The sequence below is a fragment of the Notamacropus eugenii genome, chromosome X (genome assembly GCF_028372415.1).
Source record: "Notamacropus eugenii isolate mMacEug1 chromosome X, mMacEug1.pri_v2, whole genome shotgun sequence".
In the NCBI taxonomy this organism is placed as follows: Eukaryota; Metazoa; Chordata; class Mammalia; order Diprotodontia; family Macropodidae; genus Notamacropus; species Notamacropus eugenii.
The window spans coordinates 58760474-58780061 of NC_092879.1; the positions used below are offsets into that span (position 1 = coordinate 58760474).

At 45.1% G+C, this 19588-nt stretch overlaps 1 protein-coding gene across 2 annotated transcripts; it reads left to right on the top strand.

The window, feature by feature from the left end:
- The first annotated feature begins 306 nt into the window (after positions 1-306).
- On the top strand, positions 307-19081 carry ZIC3 (Zic family member 3). Of its 2 annotated transcripts, none has more exons than XM_072627391.1 (3): positions 307-1457; positions 2692-2855; positions 17803-19081. In XM_072627391.1, exons 1-3 carry the CDS (start codon positions 401-403, stop codon positions 17812-17814), a joined length of 1233 nt encoding a protein of 410 aa, XP_072483492.1. In that variant the 5' UTR covers positions 307-400; the 3' UTR covers positions 17815-19081. The 2 variants fall into 2 exon arrangements, with proteins under 2 accessions (XP_072483492.1, XP_072483491.1); XM_072627390.1 differs by lacking the exon at positions 17803-19081 and adding an exon at positions 3750-4015.
- The last annotated feature ends 507 nt before the right edge of the window (positions 19082-19588 follow it).

Sequence of the window (19588 nt, forward strand, 5' to 3'; positions counted from 1 at the left end):
GCGGGAAAGGTTTGTGCGTGGTGCAAGATTTGCCAACTCCACTCCCCGGTTATTATTTTTGTTATTCTGTCTTTGTGCTTTTAGTAGTTTCCTAGAGCAGATCTGGTACCAGAGCTTCTCCCTCCCTCCCTCCTCCTCCTTCTTTTCCTCCTCCTCCTTCTCCTCCCTCCTCCTCCTTATCCCTCCTCCTCCTTCTTTTCCCCTCCTCCCTCATCTCCCTCTGCAGGAGACACTCAGACCCTGAAAGTTGCTGCCCCTGGCTGCTCCTTCAGGGTCTCTGCGCTGTCCCTAGTCCTTGGGCTTCCTGCAGCCGCCGCTCCAGGGACTTCTTCCTCCCTGGCCTCAGCCGTCGTCTCCTTCGCCACCGTCGCTGCTGCCTCTGCCGGGGCGCCCTCCATCCATGACGATGCTACTGGACGGAGGACCGCAATTCCCCTCGCTGGGAGTCGGGAGCTTCGGAGCCCCGCGCCACCATGAGATGCCCAACCGGGAGGCGGCAGGAATGGGGCTCAGTCCTTTCGGGGACGCTTCGCATGCCGCGGCCGCAGCCTTCAAGCTGAGCCCAGCAGCGGCGCACGACCTGTCCTCGGGCCAGAGTTCGGCGTTCACCCCGCAGGGCTCGGGCTATGCCAACGCCCTGGGTCCCCACCACCACCACCATCACCACCATCATCACCACGCCGGTCAGGTGCCCTCGTACGGGGGAGCCGCGGCCGCCTTCAACTCCACGCGCGACTTTCTGTTCCGCCAGCGAGGCTCGGGCCTCGGGGAGGCGAGTTCCGGGGGCGGCCAGCATGGGCTGTTCGCTGGCTCGCCGGGGAGCCTACACGGGCCCCCGGGCATCGCGGAGCCCCCGGGCTACTTGCTCTTCCCGGGGCTGCCCGAGCAGAGTCCCAGTCACCCATCGCCCACGGCCCACGTGGACAACAACCAGGTGCACTTGGGGCTGCGAGGAGAGCTGTTCGGCCGTCCTGACCCTTACCGCGCAGTGGGCAGTCCTCGTACCGACCCGTACGCCGCGGGCGCCCAGTTCCACAACTACCCCCCGATGAACGTGAACATGGGCATGAACGTGGCGGCAGCGGCGGCGGCGCACCACGGCCCGGGCGCCTTCTTTCGCTACATGCGCCAGCCCATCAAGCAGGAGCTGGCGTGCAAATGGCTCGAGGAGACACAGTTGGGCCGGCCCAAGAAGAGCTGCGACCGGACCTTCAGCACCATGCACGAGCTGGTGACGCACGTCACCATGGAGCATGTCGGGGGGCCGGAGCAGAACAACCACATCTGCTACTGGGAGGAGTGCCCTCGGGAAGGCAAGTCCTTCAAAGCGAAATACAAACTAGTCAACCACATCCGCGTGCACACAGGCGAGAAGCCCTTTCCCTGCCCCTTCCCGGGCTGTGGCAAGATCTTCGCCCGCTCCGAGAATCTCAAGATTCACAAAAGGACGCACACAGGTAAGTAAGGGCGCCGGGCGCGAGGTTGCGGGGCACAGTGGGGAGGGAACTGGGGCCGGAGCGATGAGCTGCCCTCTCCTCCCCCTTGCCCTGACCCCTGTGCAATACCCCGGCTTCCCCAGGTGTCCAGCCGGGCCAACAAAAGCCTAGGCGACAGCCCGGATGGATGGGGGTAGATTAAACGGAGAAGGAGGAGGATGGGGGGACGCGCACAGAGACAACCAGGGAAAGAGAGACAGAATGACAGACACCCGTACTCTCCTCCTCCGAACATGGTCATTTTTAGTTCTCGGTGGCCCAGCTTGCTGGCGACTTAGTCCCCAGTTTAACTTCCCGGGCTGGACGGGAAAAACCTTCTGGACTCGGGCTCGGCCCTCCTCCCCATCCTCTTCCGAGAGCTAATTGGGACCCGCGAGCTGAGCTCCCCACTCCCTCTACCCGACCCCCAGCGGCGGCGAGGAGAGCAGGGCTCCTCCATCCTCCGTGCGTCCTCTTTTTGTCTCCCTTTCGGGGGCTGATGATACGAAGGAAATCAGTCAGGGTCTGAGTGGGGATGACTCCCGGGCGCCGGAGCTCCCCGCTTCCATTTGGAGGAAGGCAAACCATAGAAATGCTAATGTCATCTAATTTTCTGTTACTTCCGCTCTTTTTTAGTCTTGATTGGCACATCTCCTAATTAAATCACTGATACTTTTGTCAAACTATTTTTATTTGGAGTTCTAGGTTCCATTCAGGGCTCCGCGAGGAAAGTTAAACTCGAAAAGGCGAGAGCGACACATTTTCGTGTCTTGTTCAGCACGTCTTGTAAAACTGTCTGGAACTGCTGAATTTATATAGTTTTAGCCTTTGGAACCTGAAGTGCTCGGGCTCTGCCTTTAACACTTCACTGGGCACCACCGCTGCATTTGAAAGGGGGCAAATTAAAAGCCACAAAGAACGGATTGAATGGAACTGTAACGTAACAAATCCTATTGTCCCCCACTTTGGGGCTAATACCTCAGCGAGGTGTTCTCTAGGGATTTGGGGAGGTTGCTGGGTAGTGGCGAGCCAAGGAGTTAGGGAGAGAAAGTTGGATTTTCGTAGAAGTTGATTTTTCCCCCTGCTCCTCCTCCTCTTCCTCTAGCTCAAATTTGTCAGTTTCTTGCTGGTCTTAGTCCCCTCCCCCCAACACCCCCCGAAGCACTGCTTGCTCCCCCACCCCCGAAGGCTCCTTAACTGTTTCTGATTTTTGCAGGTGAGAAACCCTTTAAATGTGAATTTGAAGGCTGTGATAGACGCTTTGCAAACAGTAGTGACCGAAAGAAGCACATGCATGTGCATACTTCCGACAAGCCCTATATCTGTAAAGTGTGTGACAAGTCTTATACACATCCCAGCTCTCTTAGGAAACACATGAAGGTAATTATCTCTTGATTAGCGGTTCGTTGTTGATAAACAGTCATCTTCTAGGCTCTTTCCAAAAAGGAAAGTGCAAGCGAGGCAAACCTTGCTCCCGCGCCTTAAATCTGATTTTTTTCCCCCACCTTTGACACCTTTAGCCCGTAGAGGAGGTGGGGGGAGGAAAAGAGGGGAGGGAACTCGGGGTGGGGGGCAAGGGAAAGGGTGGGGGAATGGGGAGAGAGGTTGGGGGTTGGTTGAGAGGGTGGAACGGAGAGGGAAAAATTGACTGTTTACGTGCAGAGCTTGGAACTGGTTGCAACTGATGAAGCCAGTGTATTTTAGTTAGCTAGTTTGTTTTATTTCTCCCCGTCCCCGTTCCCCGCCCCCCCCCCTTTTCCAGTACCCCACCCCACCCCGCGGTTCCATCCGAAATGGATGCCGTGACTCTGGAGGCTAATGGCAGCGTGGTTCATTTCCTTCTTTCTCTGTCTCTGCTAAAACAAGAAAGAAAACGCTTCAGTTACTGTTGCATATCTGGCCACTGCCTACTTAGTTGGGACTAGGTTCATCTCTCTTTCGTATAGCCCGAGAGAAATCAGTGCTCTAGAGAAATTAAGATTTTACAGCCCTGGATGTCCTAGGTGGAGGGGAAAAAAGTTGGAAGGGTCACTATAAGAAAAAAGAAATTCTGGTTTCCGTCATGTAGTGCCCCATTTCGGCTAAGAAATGTTTTCCATGATACAATTTCTGTCTGTTCACAGAATTGGTGGTAAGCAGGAAACATATAATGACCTTTATTTACCTTTTATCGGGTAGATAAATGATCCTGCTCTTAATGTGCGAGAATTCTGCTATCTTTGCTTAACCGTTGCTAGTTGGAACTATATTATAATATATACATGTTAATTTTAGGTTCATGAATCTCAAGGGTCAGATTCCTCCCCTGCTGCCAGTTCAGGCTATGAATCTGCCACACCACCCGCTATAGCCTCTGCAAACAGTAAAGAGTCCGCTAAAACCCCTCCTTCCGCAGTTCAGACTAGCACCAGCCACAACCCGGGACTTCCTCCCAATTTTAACGAATGGTACGTCTGAGGACAAAAGCAAACACCAAAAACCCCATTAACTATAGGACGGACCAAATGCGTTTAAAAAAAAAAAAAAGAAAGAAAAAAGAAAACAGACCAATCCAGACGGAAATGGAGTTTTTTACGCAAGCAACCGTCTAGGGCTACATCTTGTTAATTGCAATTATCCAGGAAGGTCTTTGGCAAGGTCTGGCAAGATCTCTGAAGTAACCCTGCCCTTTTCTCAGGATTAGAAAACATGTTTTGGCATTCGAGTGAATTTCGCTTATTTTCTAAATTTTCCCCCTCCCCCTCCAACTCAACCCCCCAAATCCTGCCGAATTGATCCCTTCATTTTAACACTCTGGCCCTGTTTTTTCTTGAGAGGAAGTTAAAAAAAAAAGGCCTTTTGATGGTGTGATGTTAAAATGATGGGAATCTTTCTCGGGCTGGGTGGTGATTGTTTAAACTCTTGCAGTCTTAAACCGTGCCAAAGTCCTGCTATGTCTTGAACTTTATTTCTCAAAGCATTACACTTGTGAATGTATTCTTGTCTAATGGGGTCGACACTGTTGAGTGTTTTTTTTTCAGGATGAGGCTGTGGTGTTGTTCTACCCAGATGGTGACTGTCTAGTGTGAAGTAGCATTTTGTAATAACTTTTTCTTTCTTGTAAATACGTACCCATGATGCCAATATTTATCATTTGTAATTTAATTATTGATACAAGTGCCGGGAACTGAACAATATTTATGGGGGAAAATGTTTTCTAACAAACTCTGTACAGCTTTGGATTATAACTACTTTAGCATTAAAAGTCTGATTGGAAAGAAGAGTACAATTTACAGTTTTGGAACCACTGACTCCTTTTTCTCTATTATTATTATTATTATTATTATTTTTATTTTTATTTTTATAACAGCATCCTCCTCCCTCCTGCATTGGGGACGAGTGAACTATAAATCTGGTTTGGTGGGATTGGGGGAGGAAAATTAATGCAGATTCCTTTTTTTATTTTTCAATTGTGGAATTATTTTTTTTCTATCGCAATGTAGGTTACTTACAGTGTCAGTTTCAATCTGGGAAGACCCTCCTTTTTCTTCTTTAGCTCATATGAATGTTTTACTGCAAGTTTAATATGTTTGCCCTGGATTTTCGGCATGCAAATCAAATATTACTAATCAATTCAGTTAGTGACCATGACATCTCAATCTTGCACTTCAAAGACTGAGAAGCTGGATTTAAATGTCCCTGCACTGCCTATGTAAACAGAAGGTAACAATGAGTTTTATGTCCCTTAGTTTCTTTCCCTTGCATTAAAGATGGAACATTGCAGTGTTATGCATGTATATATGTCCATTCTATATAGAGATACAGCCATATGCCTATATATGTCTGTATCTATATATATACATATATATGTATTTTCAAGAAGCTAGCATAAGTTTGAAACAGTTTGGTGGTGAGTAAAAGGCCAGTTCGATGTGTTTACTTTTGCTTAAAGTGCTTCTTAAGAGAACCCTAGTTTATTGGAATTCTCGATGGCTAAGGTGGATTTGTTTTGCTGTATATATAGTTCAATACCCAGCTATCACTCATAACTGTGTTGCTAATAGCCAATATGATGATGATCGCAGCAGCTCTGTAGAGACATTATGGAAAGAAAAAAAAACATTTGCAAAAAAACCATGTATTTTTAAACCTCATGATTTGTAGGCAAAGATGTGAAGAGCATTATTTCCATTAAAATCAGTAACATGAAACGTGACTGTTTGATTTGTGATAAAAAACAAAACATTAACATTCTTCTCCATTCTATCTCCATTTGGACAAAAACACAAAATTTTCTTAAAATGGGCATTTTAAAAAGTCACTGCTGGTCAATGAATTACTTTATTGTTATTAATTTTTTGGTGAGGAGTGGGCAAGGCTAAAGTGACCTTTATTCATGAATTTAGAGAACTTTAAATACAAGATGCTAAACACTTCAAAGACCATTCTGCATACATGCCACATTTGCAAGTCTGGGGATGGGAACTGTAAAATATTCAGGAATTTAATGAATAGGTTTATAATTAATACTTCTTTCTCTCTTGGGTCAATGCTTGGGCTTAAAAAAAATGGCATAAGTAATTTTTGATCTTTTGCACCATCATTTTCAAACCTGTAAATTTGGGGAGGGCAGGGAAACTGAAGGATTTTTTTTTTTTTTGCACTCCCCTATGTAGTAGCAACATTGTAGCATGTTTGCATCTGGGGCTTTTCCATGTGCTAGTGGCCTCTTTGTCTAACTTGAAAAACAAAACAAAACAACCCCAACCAGATACTCCAATACTATCCACCAATCTCAAATCTACTACTCTGGAGATCTGGCGCTGATTAACGGCAATTTTATTGGAGGCCCCAACTCCTGTTTAAAAATTAACCAATAATTTAAAAGAAAGGCTACCTGCGGGAGTTTGTCAATAGTGTATGAATTATTGATGAGGTCCTTAATTCACACTGGCTTGCCTGCAAGGCAACTTTGTGCCTGGGCCTGGGGGCCCAGAGACCTGCAGCTGGCCCCCTACAAACAGCTCTGCTTGGGGACAGGGAAAAGAGAAATTAGATTGGCTTTTTGTAAAAGGGGGGCTCCTGCACTTTTCTCTTCTCCAGTAGTTTGGGGCCAGGGCTAGAGGAGGCTGGGTACTCAGTCCTCACACTTTGGACCTGCTACACGTGGGGGGCTGGCGGAGGACGTCAGACTCTTTTCTGCACCCCCATCCTCAGCTTGACCTTGACGTTGAGGAGGGTTGTTGGACCCAGGTATCTATGGACTAGATAGCTTCAGTATTCCTCCTTACCTCCAAACCCCAGATGATTTTCAAATCTCATCAAAAGTTTCCTTAAAATGAAAGAGGTTTGAACATGGATGTTTTTGTTTTAAAATGTTGGGGCTGGGGGTGGGGGGATTCTTTTGAAACATGCCTTGAATCATTTCCCTTTTCATTTTTCCCTCAACCCAACTTTAGGACAGAGGGACAGGGGCCGAGAGTGGTGGCAAGACACAGGCTTCGGTTTAAAAAAAAAAAGTTTTGAACTCCACGTAGTGGCTTTGAAATCACTCTAGCTTTATCATGAGGAGAGGCCAGAAAAAGCAAACTATCGGAATGAACATAATCATAATTAATAACAATGATGAACCCACCAAAGAAGCCCACTAAATGTCCGAAGTGCCCAGGTCCTTGTTACTGGGTGATGAGGGGGCAGTCCAGCAAATTTCCCTAATCTTTATTTCTCCGGGTTTGCGGGGCAGGATGGGGGTGGGGTGAGGTGGGAAGCAAGTGAAACTGTGCATTTGACATCATACCTAGGGAAAACTTACAAATGTCCTGTTATTCAAGAAATGTTGTTGGGGCTGCGAATTTCCGTTGTTTTCCTTTCATCTCCAACAGGCTGATTTGGGAATAAAAGTTGCTGTCCGTAGCTCTGTAGTTGTTGAAGCAGCAGCAGCAGCAGCCCCAGAGGAGCCCACTGTTCATTTGGGGGTCAGGCCAGGCCGGGACCTGGTTCTGTTGCTGGTGATTTGAGCGCGGGAGTGGGAAGGGGGCGAGTTGATTTCACGTGTGTTTACGCCACCAACTCAAAATTACCGCTTTTCCTCCCGAAAGCGTTGGCAGGTGAAAGATCAGGGTGGAAGCCAACAAACGGCCACAGGAGGCTTCCCTCCAACCCAGACTGGGGCGGGAGAGGGAGGGGAACAGCAGCTCCCCGAGAAAAGCTCGGCTAGAAAAGCCTTCCTCGCCCCTCCCCTATTCTCCCTTCTCTACCCCTCATCCCTGCCAACGGATGGGGCTGGGGGGGGGGGGGAGTAAAGGCTCATGATTTCTTTTGCTCAGGGGTTCCGAAAAGCATTGAATGCCTCTTGCCTGAGTACTCCCCTAAAAGACAGGCAGAGTTCCTGCTCCTGCACGGAAACTGACAATTGAACCCCGGACCCCGGCGTCCGAGCGCCTGTGCTGGGACCAACCACACATTCCTGGTCTAGACATCTCTCCCCATCCCCAGCAGATCCTAAGCAGGTTTTAGTCCAGCTCCGAAGGGTTTGGGGGGAAAGGCATTAAACCTCTCCTCTCATTTCTCCTTCCCCAAGACCCTCAGACCTCTCCCTCCCTCCAGTGACGGCCGCCGGCGGGAAGGCCCCGAGAGGGAGTGAGAGCGGACGGGTGAGTGGGAACAGCTTGCCAGGCACCTGGGCACCAGCGAGCATCAAAGGGTTAAGCAGGGCCCACGAACAGCGGACTCGCCTGGCCACTCCCCAGCCACAAACTTTGGCTGCGCGATTTTCGTCTCGGGTGCTTTCTGTCCCCGCCAAGCCCACGCCCGCCAGCCCATCCAGTCCACAGCAGGGTCCGTGGGAGCGGGCCTTCCCTTGCAGCATCCTCATGGCCCTGGGGCTGCTGCTGCTGGACCTGAGGCCAGGCCTGGCCCCCGCGGCCACGGCCAGGAGCAGAGGAAAAAAGTTGACCACCCCAAAGCCTCCGGGTATTTGGGGCTCGAACACGAATGTAGGCAGTGGGAGGGCTGCTTTCAGCTCAAGCATAGGGGGGCATAGGCTGCGTGCAAAGAGGGGACTCCAGACAGGACCCCACCCCTCCCATGCCCCTCGGCTTTGGAGAGCCCTGGTGACTCCCCACCTCTGAAAGCCCCTGGCAAAATGCGCAAGCGCAGTGTACCCCCCACCCCCCAGTCTGGGCCCCCGAGATTGGGGAGGGGAGGGGAGGGGAGGGGGTGGCGCGCTCTGGGCTCGAGTTGAAAGGGACTTTGCCCCTAGCAGCAGCAGCCGCCGCGGGGGCGGGGCTGGTTTCAGGGCGGCTCTGAAGCCACGAATATGGCGGCGGGAGAAGAACCCCCCGCGGAGTGCAGCCGTGCTGAAGCTGCGGGGCTGCGGGATTGTTCTGTCCTGGCTCTACAACTCCCTTGTTATTTCGCAGCCCTTCGCTCCTTGAGGGGGCAAGTGTCCCCAAATGGGCGCGGAGCCCTTGAACCCTGGGCTAGAGCTCGCAGGAAGTTGATAGAACCGCCCGGGGGTGAAGGGTGGGTGGGAAGGTGCCTCGGACTAGGCCGGCGAGCCGGAGGGAAGCTCACCCACCCACCCCGGAGCCACTGGTCCACAGAACCCTTTCGTGGGCCTGGGGGTGGGGGTGGGTAGACAGGTCATTTCGATATAGCTAGTTGCAGGGAGATTTCAGGAGGGGCTCGCTGCCCCTCCGGGTCCTAGAGAGGAGAACATCCTCTCCCCGAGCCCTCCTCCCCCATCCCATCCCACCCCACCGAAGAAAGCAGGCGCCATCCCAGAACAAAACGAGCCCGGGCGCCCAAAGGGATGAGCCGCGCAGAGCCGCGGCGGGCCCCTTTCTTTGGTGCTGGAGGGCCGTCATCTGCATATGCTGAGGCTGGGCTTTCTGCATATCTAATTTAGATGTAAGCCTGGAAAACGGTATTGTCTTAGCCTCTGTGTGTGCCATTAACAGCTGGTGGTCTTACTTTAAGGGGGGGGAGGGGGGCGGAGCCCGGATCAGGAAAACCTGCTTTCAGGATGGACTTAAGCGGCTGAGGCTGCGAGGAAAGAACCCGGTTTAGCTGGCGAATTTAAGGCGCCCCTTGGCTTCCTCCCGAGGAAAAGGTGTAAGTTCGTTTCTGATAGCCCCTTTGGCGAAAAATCCCAGTATCTCTCAGGTTGCTTTTGACTTTAAAAACCTTTAAGAAAATAACCGTGTTTGGTGTGTGAGGCGTAGGCCCTGTCTTGTGTGAAACTCCAAACTGCAAAATGGAAAAAGTCAGTTAAATCATCTGGAGGTTTCCAAAGATCTGATTGTTGGGGGGTGGGGGTGGGGTTCATGAAGGCACAAGGGGAGACTCCCTTTTTGAACTGTCCCAGATGCCTCAAGCACTCATTCCAGGGGAAAAAAATCTGCAAGCCTGCCTTTCTCGGCAGTGAAAAATTTATGGACTTGTCTTCCCAGCGTTTCAGTCCACAGAAATGATGGCTTTGATTCAAGAATGTAAAATATAGTTTGGTTAGCATCTTGAGAACTAGGCAGGCTCTGGATGTTCTATTCTTTCCTTCTGTATCGGAGGCAGTGCTTCAGTAACATGGGACCTGGTTCTGCAAACGCCACGACTTTTTTTAATTTTTAATTTTTATTTTTAGGAGTGTCCACCCCCTTCTATACTTAGCCTCCTTGAACGAACCTAACGATAGGGCTGACATCAGTGAGGGATCAAAGGTAGTTACTACGTGATGCTCAGTATAGACTGGATTTCTTTGGGGGGGGGGGGGGGTTGGACTCTGGACGCTGAGCTTTCTATTGGCTGAGTCTTTTGGAAACTACATTTCCCCATAAGGGTGGGGAAATGACAAGTTAAGTCATCATATCAAAAAATTGACTGGTTTAAGAATATTCCCAGTTGAGTCTCCTTCCATCAGTCTTTCCATTGGACAGTTGGGAGGTTTGTTCTTTTGCAATTTGAAGGACCACATGCTAGATTGTCACTGGATCATCCGGGATCCCACCTTCTGCGGGAGGCCTTTCCTGGCTTCCCTACCTTTCCCAGCTGCCAGTACCTTCCCCGGTGAGATTACCTTCTATCTAGTCTATACGTATCTTTTTATCAACTTAGTTACTTAAATTTTGTCTTTCCCACTGGGATATGAACTTTTGGAGATCAGAGACTGTTTTTGCCTTTGTATACCCCGTGCTTAGCATGGTGCCAGACACATAGGAAGTGTTTAACGCATATCTGTTGGCTAACCGAGTTTTCAGTGACGTTAAGGGATATATGGCTGACGTTTCTTCTCTCCAAACCTAGAGCTGTTCCTCCAGCTATGTGATAAGTAAAGTTCCCATTGATATCAGGGAATGGTGGACATGGACTGCCTACAATTTAGGGCTGGTGGATACAGTGGCATTTGCTGGCTAACAGACCTCCTAAGGAAAGAAATTCCAATATATTACTTGCTTTTGCTGAAATCTAGTATCTCCCAAGTAGAAAGGCTGGGGAACAGAGAAGTTGGAGAAAGCTTTTAAACCTGGATAGTTCCAAGTTACCTATCTGTAAGTGATCAGAACATTCAGTCCTTGAAATGGTAGTAGCCAAGGTCTGATTTTTCAAGGCTGAAGTTCGAACTGAGTAAGGAGCTTTGTTTCAAAAGGTTTAGCCACCCAATACCCAGGGCTCTCTGATTTAATTTGCTGTAACTTCCTGGGCTCCCTAATCCCCCCATAGCAGTATGAATGGAGTTTTACAATAACTATAGAGACACTGTTTAAACCAAAGTTTTATTGTTTGAAAGGCTGATGCTGTTTGCTGACAGGGTGGGTCACTTTTTGAATCGGACCTTTTCTGTTCACATTTTTGGGTACATGTAAATGATCTTTGCATAGGCTATGGTTGAAGCTGTTGCATCTTGAAGATGTCATGATGGACTGTTTTCTAGTATTTGAGACAGTTGATGAATGTAGCCTTTTTAGACACGAAATGGGGCCCAACAGGCTATGTGCTATTTTGTTTGCCAGTGTTCTCAGTACTTGATATCAGGGTCAGTGATTACTTGAAGAGACCACTCCAGCTGCAGAGACAGCTGGAGTGTACTGAAGAAAGCAGGAAAGGACAAGTCAGAAGGTCTGGGTTACAGTCTGGACTTTGCTGAATGCTAGCTCTGTGACCTTTACCAAATCATTTAACTTTTCTTGAGCCTCAGTTAGCTTATGTGTCCAGTGGGAGTGCCAGCCCCCGGCCTAACTTACAGGTTTTGTGATGTTCCAATTAGATAATGGCTATGTTTTACAAAGTCCTAGAAAACTTCAAGGTTTTCTTATCTAGTTCCTATAGTTAATTTAGAGCTAAAGGGGTGTGTCTGGGGGGGGTGTATAAAAGGGAAAGCAACCATTTAAGGATGGTTTATTGAGACTTTAAAGAAAATCACACCAATTTGACAGTCCTTTAAGCACCCAGATTCATCAGAGACATGAAGTGATAATCCAGGTCTTAGCAGCAATACGTTTAGTGGAGGTATAGAAAGGTTTTCTTCTCTTGGAATAATTCGTCCTAAATTGAGAAGCCATGTGGGAACTGGAAATGAAAGAGAGTCAGTCTCTCCCCCCTTCCCCTTAGTCTATGAATAAATGGGAAGAGGAAGGTGAAGACTGAATTAACTGCATAATCCATATTATTTTGTTTTTTCTGGTTGACCTAGCTGATGAACTTGAATCTTTTCTTTTAAAGAGACTTTCACTAACTAAAGCGGTTGAGAAACTTAAAAAAACCTTGCTTTGTTAAAGTCATTTCACAAGTTTGTGTTGGAAGACTCTATTTAGGCTCCTTAGGTTTCTTTCCCTAAACCAAACAATTTAAATAGTTGTTGATGATGATGGTTGTTTCTATAATATAGTTAAAAAAAAAAAAAAAGCAAATCACCAGCACCTGACATTATCCAGAGCCTAGATGAACCTGCGGGATTACGGAGGCTTGGCCTTGTAATGATTTTCTCAGTGTCTGTGACCTTTTTCTTGCTTACTAAATTAGCCAGACTGCCTTTAGTTTTCTAATTGCACCTGCAGAAATCTAGGGTGAGGGGATAAGTTCCATCAGTGGCGATGATGCAGTTTTCAATGTAACAATGTACTCATATTGGATGGAGTTGTGAAGAGTATATTGAAAAATATTTATTCTAGAATAGATTAGGCAGCTTGGCTAGGAAAGAACTGAACTGGAGCTCAGGAAGCTACTGGTGGAGTGGGGGTGGGATGGAGGGAGAGAAGGGAGGTTGGCTCAGGGACCTCTCCAAGTTCCTCTTCCAGATCTTGACAATCTATGATCAGATAATGTTTTAAAGGGGAAAAATGACTAAATTGAGGCTGTCTGCTTAGTGATCTGACTTGAGAAAGATCTGCTGTAATGTGTGTGTGTTTTTAACAAAATCAGCCACCCTTTCCTCCCATTCCTGTATAGGGGAAAACTGAACAATACCCTTAACGTAAACTTGTTTTCTGGCACATTGACTAGAATTCTAAAGAGCACAGACCACAAAGTAGAGGATTTGGTATCATGAGAACTCAGAGCAGCAGCTGAGACTGCTGCTTAGATGCAGTTTATTCAGGCTGCTTCAGAGAGGTGCTAGGAATGCTAGCTTCTCAGTTTTCAAATGTCTTTAACATCTTTAATGAAGGACTATCAGGGAATTTATTTGTCAGATTAGGCCATTATGAAATACAGTCCAACTTCAGCCTGATTAGAGCAGTCTGCTTTTAGGGGTCTTTAGATCTACTTGGATTTTTTTCCCCTTAAAACTCCAAGTAAGTAGGATAATGACCTGAGTCTGTAATACTTACTGGAAGGAGTGGGGGTTGAGGGGAAGGAAGAATCTAATCTTATCTCATTTTTATCTTAGGGTTATTTAACTCCATCAAGGATATAAGGATAGGTCTATGAAGAAGTACTCTATAATAATAATGTTAATAATAATGATAGTTGAAGGGCTGTCACATGGGAGAGGGATGTGACTTATTCTGGTTGGCTCGAGAGGGCAGAACCAGGAGGGATGGGTGGAAAATACAGGGACACCTTTAGCTAGCAGGTGAGCAGTGAGAGCTGTTCAGGGAGAGAATGGCCCATCCCAGCAGAGTCTAGGTCCCCTGAACTGGAGGTCAGCCTGGCAAAGGCTGAAGGACCACTTGTTGGAGCTAGGTCAGCATTGTACCCACTCTTCTGCCCATTCTACCCTAGTGCCTGCTTCTCTAGCTCCCCACAAAGCACTGAGGTAGGTGGTTCAGATATTTTTTTTTTCCTTTTGCCAGGGGAGCGATGCTGAGTATGACTTGCCCAGCGTCATTCAACTAGCAAGTGGCTGAACCTTGATGAGAAACTCCAAGTTTTCAGCCTCTCAAATAGGGTCCTTATTCCTTGAATGCCACCTCTGCCTCCTGAGAACCCCTTACACACAACTAATTGAGCTGTGACACTTTTTATGCTGTCTACAAAGGTTCTTTTTATTTCAGAATAAAAAATATATCCCTTCAATTTGAATGTCACCATAGGAAAAAAAGGTATCCAGAAATGCCATTTACAGGTTTATCTCATTCATTAGGATCAGAGATTTAGAGCTAGAAAGGACCTTAGAAGTCAAAGGATCAGAGATTTAGAACTGGGGGTCTCCATGTCCAGGTGCTTAAGCAACTTGGCCAAGGTTACATGAAGTAAGTAACTGTGTCAAACAGCTGAGCTTTGATTCCTTTTTCATTTGATTAATGTCTTGTTTTTCATATCTTGAAATCTTTTCCTATTATGTACCTGCATAATTGTTGGAACTATGGTGCAAATTAATAGTGTTTATGTAAAACAATTAGAAGCACAGAAGGGCATATAAGAAATATTGTGTTTCATAAATATAATCACTAGATCAAGCATGTGGTTTTTATGAACACAGTTATGAATATTTAACTATATAAGATTAAAATATTATTAAATGCCTGTTGTTCATTATTTTACTAAGTGAGTACACTTAGTCGCAGCAAGACTGATTTTATGTACTAAAAACATTTTTAATGGTTCCCAGTCATGTTTTTCATTTGATTCTTTTTTTGATTTTTTCATTTGATTGAAACGATTTTGTCCTTAAATCAGATTAAATCAGTAATAATAGTATAATGTATATGGAGAGAAGGGAATAAATATTGAGGTGCCTTAGGTCACCTGTCATGGTGCCTTGGGGCTCATAGTGGGTGATAAATAAATACTTGTTGATCTGGATGGAACCTTATATTTTTCCACATTACTAGGGATGTGACTATCAAGGAAAGGGACGGATTTTCTTGGGTAGCCTATAAAGTATCTCTGAAGGAACTTCCAGTCTTCTTTGAGCTATGGTGGCCTCCTTGGTTGAATCAGTGAGTCCCTCAGAGGTGGGGAACCAGAAGGGATCATTTGGATGTGGAAAGGCTGGTCTGTTATGTAAACAACAACAACAACTCGTTTTACTGCTTTTTCGGTCAGACCTCAGACCTTTGTTTATTATGATGGTACCCTTTGTCTTTGTGTGGCTTATATTGAAATTGGGTAAAAAGACACCATAGAGGTTACTGAACTCTAATATTCTAAAATCTGTTTCTTTTAACCTTAAAAACATTGTGTGAAGATGTCCAGTCATGCTGGTCTGGGGGATGAATGAATTCAAAGAAACAGGCTGATATTTCTTGAGAACAGAGGGACCTTGGTGTCATCCTTTCTTACTGGTTTGAAGCTTAGCTGTGCCATTTAATACCTTCATGACCTTGGGAAAATCTCTAGACCTCATTAGTCCTCAGTTTCCTTTTCTGTAAAATGACAGGGTTGGTGTTGAAGGCTTCTAAGGGCCCGTTCAGCTTAAGTACCTGTGATCCCATAGTGTTATCATCATTGTCTATTTTTCTTTCTTATTCCTCATCTCATCTTAGGCAGTCCTGGGTAAAGTCTGTCCATTTTGGGAGAGTTGTATAGTATAGTGGAGGCTGGTCCCTTACCTGGAACTCACTCTCCTTGCTCATCACTGCATCCTAGCCAGGGGTGGGGAACCTGTGGTCTCAAGGCCACATGTGGTCCTCAAGCGCAGCCCTTCGCTGTGAAGTTTGGATTCAGTCAAAGGGCCTCCAGACCACAAGTTTTCCAACCCTGTCTAGACTCTTTCGCTTCCTTCAAGGCTCAACTTATGTCCTTCCTCCCATTTGACCTTTCTGAATCCCTTTATCAGTGATCACTCCCACCCCTCAAGTTCTGTAATATACTTATCTATTTACACTTTGTGTCTGCCGAGTGGGATGTAAACTCTCAGAAGGCAGAGTCAGTTTTCTTTCTGACTTTTTGTCTCTAGCCCCTAGTACCATGTTTTGCATGTAGAAAACACTTGATAAATGGTTATTGGATTGGATTTTTTTGTGAAAACTAAGATTTTTTGTGTGTTAACAGACTTAATTAGACCATTCTCTCTGGTACGATTTCCCGCCCCCCCACCCTTAATGATATTTTATTATTTCCAATTACATGTAAAGGTAGTTATGAGTTCCAAATTTTCCTCCCTCCTTCCCCTTCCCCTCCCCAAGATAGCAAGCAGTATATAGGTTATACATATATAATCATGTTAAACACATTTCCACATTAGTCATGTTGTGAAAGGAAAATCAGAACAAAAGGGGAAAACCATCAGAAAGAAAAAGTAAAAACAAAAAAAGTGAAAGTAGTCTGCTTCAAACTGCCCTCAGACTCCATAGTTCTTTCTCTGGATGTGGATAGCATTTTCTGTCATGAATCTTGAGTTGTCTTGGATCATGGTATTGCTGAGAAGAGCTAAGTCTGTCATAGTTGATCATCATACAATGTGGCTGTTACTATGTCGAATGTTCTCCTGGTTCTCACCTCACTAGGCATTGCTTCATGTGAATCTTTCCTGGTTTTTCTGAAATCTGCCTCCTCATCATTTCTTATAGCAAAATAGTATTCCATTACATTCATATTCAATTACTTGTTCAGCCATTCCCAAATTGATAAGCATCTCATCAATTTCCAATTCTTTGCCACCACAAAAATAGCTGCTCTAAGCATTTTTGTACACGTGGGTCCTTTTCACTTTTTTATGATCTCTTTGGCATACAGATCTAGTAGTGGTATGGCCAGATGCACGGTTTTATAACCCTTTGGGCAGAGTTCCAAATTGCTTTCCAGAAGGTTGGATCAATTTACAACTCCACCAACAATGCATTAGCGTTTCAACTTTCCCACATCTTCTCCAACATTTATCATTTTCCTTTTCTGTCATGTTAGCCAGTCTGATAAGTGTGAAGTGGTACTTCAGAATTATTTTAATTTGCATTTCTCTAATTGATAGTGAATTAGAGCATTTTTTCATATGACTATAGATAACTTTAATTTCTTCATCTGAAAACTGCCATTTCGTATTCTTTGACCACTCATCAAGTGGGGAATGACTTGTATTCTTATAAATTTAACTCAGTTCCCTATATATTTGAGAAATGAGGCTTTATCAGAAATACTGACTATAAAAATTATTCACCAGCTTTCTGTTTTCCTTCTAATCTTGGTTACATTTGTTTTGCTTATGCAAACCCTTTTAAATTTAATATACTCAAAAGCATCCATTTTGCATATCATAATGTTCTCTATCTCTTGTTTGGTCATAAATTCTTCCCTTCTCCATAAATCTGAAAGGAAAACTTTTCCTTGCTCTCCTAATTTGTTTAAGGTATCAGCCTTTATGTCTAAATCATGTGTTAAGATTGTCTTAATAGCATGTCTGTCACCAAACCCCACCTCAGCAAAGAGCTAACAACTTATATTCCTCTCCCCAGCACTGCCATTTCACCCCATTCAAGAATACATCATTGTAAGAAACTCGATTGGAGAGAGAGTAGTGGAAACACAACCTTAGAGAAAAATTCAGTGGGTTAATTTTTTTAAGTGAAAATTAAAACTGTTTTGTCCTCTCTATCATACGCTTACAATATTTATGCTCACATTGTCTTTTAAAATTTTTTTTCTACTGCAGTTTACTTAGAAAAAGAATGTTCTGATTTTTAGGAGCCTGGGACTTTATCAAGTCATCAAGAACTTCATTCTTGTTACTGGCCTCAGGAAGACAGGCTCCAAAGTCAACTCTGGGAGGAGGAGCTGGTGTCTGTGTTGCATGGGTGACCGTTTGGGGTTGGGGGAGTGGGAATGTATTTTAATATCTCACTGTGTAGGAATAGTCCCTGGCTTAATAACCCTATCTGAATATGTCTGACAGAACTATATTGTGGGCTCTTTTTTTCTGGCCCGTTGTGGACAGAGTATATGTTGTTGACAAGGTAATATGATTTCTTTGAAACAGCGCTGCAATTGACCAAACTCTCCGGAGCCCTGTACCCTGTGCTGAGCTGCATCTGATTGGCTGCGGTGATATGTGTGTTTCGTTAACTTCTGCCCATTGACATATTAAATGAAGATGCACAGGGAAGCGACATCAGTGATTTCAATTGACTCGTCAATTGCCAGTACATAGCCCTCATCAGGCTTCGCTTTGCTAACAAGCTGATCCAGCACATGTGACAACAAGGAGGCCAGTCCTTCAAACAAATGACATGTTTGATAAAGAAATCTTTTCAAACTCATTATGCATTTCCTTTAGCTTTTGTCTTTCGCCCTAGTGCAGCATCTGTTGCAGGAGGCATCCATCCCTTCCTTGATCACTGCTGCATCTTCTGTGATTGGAGTGTCTTGTCTGCTAAGAGATGGGAAACGTAGTTTCTGTTTCTGCCTGTTGTGTAGTGTGGGACTCTTGCCTCTCTACCTTCCTCAGCTGAGATTTAATCTTGTGAATGAGGCTGCCTTAAGGTATTATTGTAAGATTCTCTAATAAAAAAAAGGCAGTGTCCTGGAAGACATAGAGGGTGAGAGGAAGAGTGCCTCTGTGTAATCTAGGAGCCCTCATGAAGGAAATCTTGGGGTTGTTGCTTGCTTGTTTGTTTGTTTGCCAGTTTGGTAACCCAGAAGAGATAAAACTTTACATTAATTCTATAAGGCTGGGACAATTGCAGAGATGAAAAATCACCGTTGTGTTGTAAATAAGATGTTTGTAATTCCCTCCTTAGGGAGTAGTGTTTAACTTCATCTTTTGCTTATGTGCACGAAACTAAATACATGCGTATGTCTGGATTCTGGATTGCATGCATCTGGCTCCATTAGATTTCATGTAATTGCATATTGAGTAATGATATAATGCAGCTATTTGATGACTGAATTGAGGTCCAAATGCTGCTATTAGCAGTGTAATCACTTTGGATAAGTGAATAGTTGGATTGTAGAACTTGAAAATCAGAAACCAGGACAATAACTATTCTTGGGTTTTAAAGGGAAAAGATCCATTGTAACATTTTGGCTCGGATGTAAACTATTATGAATTCCTAATTTGTAGGTCATGAGGAAAAGTAATTGTGGTAATTGTGAGACCTCTCAGTGCTTCAAGACTAATGCTGTGTGCTGTCTTTTCATTGCTTATATATAATATATATGTATGTATAGAAACATTTTCTTTTGCGGGTGATGTGATTTCAGAGTCTACATGTACTATAAATCTTTTAATTAAATATGAAATCTTTTGGAAAAGGTAATTACGTATTTGTTTTTAATTTGTGTTCAATTCTCCGAATGCACAGCCTGAGGCATGCTTTGGTTGCTAGCTGACTTGATCCTGCAGCCTTGCACTAATTAAAACATATTTGGTATACATGAAGTCATCAGTAATAGCACTCAAGTTTGTGTAGACACACACACACACACACAAACATATATACAGTCATTTAAGTAAAAGGCATGTACCCATGCTAGTGTGGTGTTTAAATCGGATGCTTTCTTGTCCCTTAGAAATCTCCTTTAGTCCTACATTGAGCTGGAAACTTCTTTAGCGCTAGAAAGTATAGTTGCTATACTTTGAAATGAACAGCTATGCTATTTTCATATATATGAATATTGGTTTATGTGTAACACGGATATATTTTGATCCGATTCCTAAATATGTCAGAATAGAGAAGTGGGAAGCTTTTCTATAGAACACATTCTCCCTGCTTGGTAATTGGACCTTCAGGTTCAAAGCTGAATTGACTTAACATTTGTGGTGA

Excerpts from the sequence above, each read along its gene's own strand:
- ZIC3 (XM_072627390.1), top strand. The coding sequence starts at position 401 with ATGACGATGCTACTGGACGGAGGACCGCAATTCCCCTCGCTGGGAGTC. Across the intron at positions 1,458-2,691 it reads TCACAAAAGGACGCACACAG|GTGAGAAACCCTTTAAATGT; the intron begins GTAAGTAAGGGC and ends TGATTTTTGCAG. Across the intron at positions 2,856-3,749 it reads CTCTTAGGAAACACATGAAG|GTTCATGAATCTCAAGGGTC; the intron begins GTAATTATCTCT and ends TGTTAATTTTAG.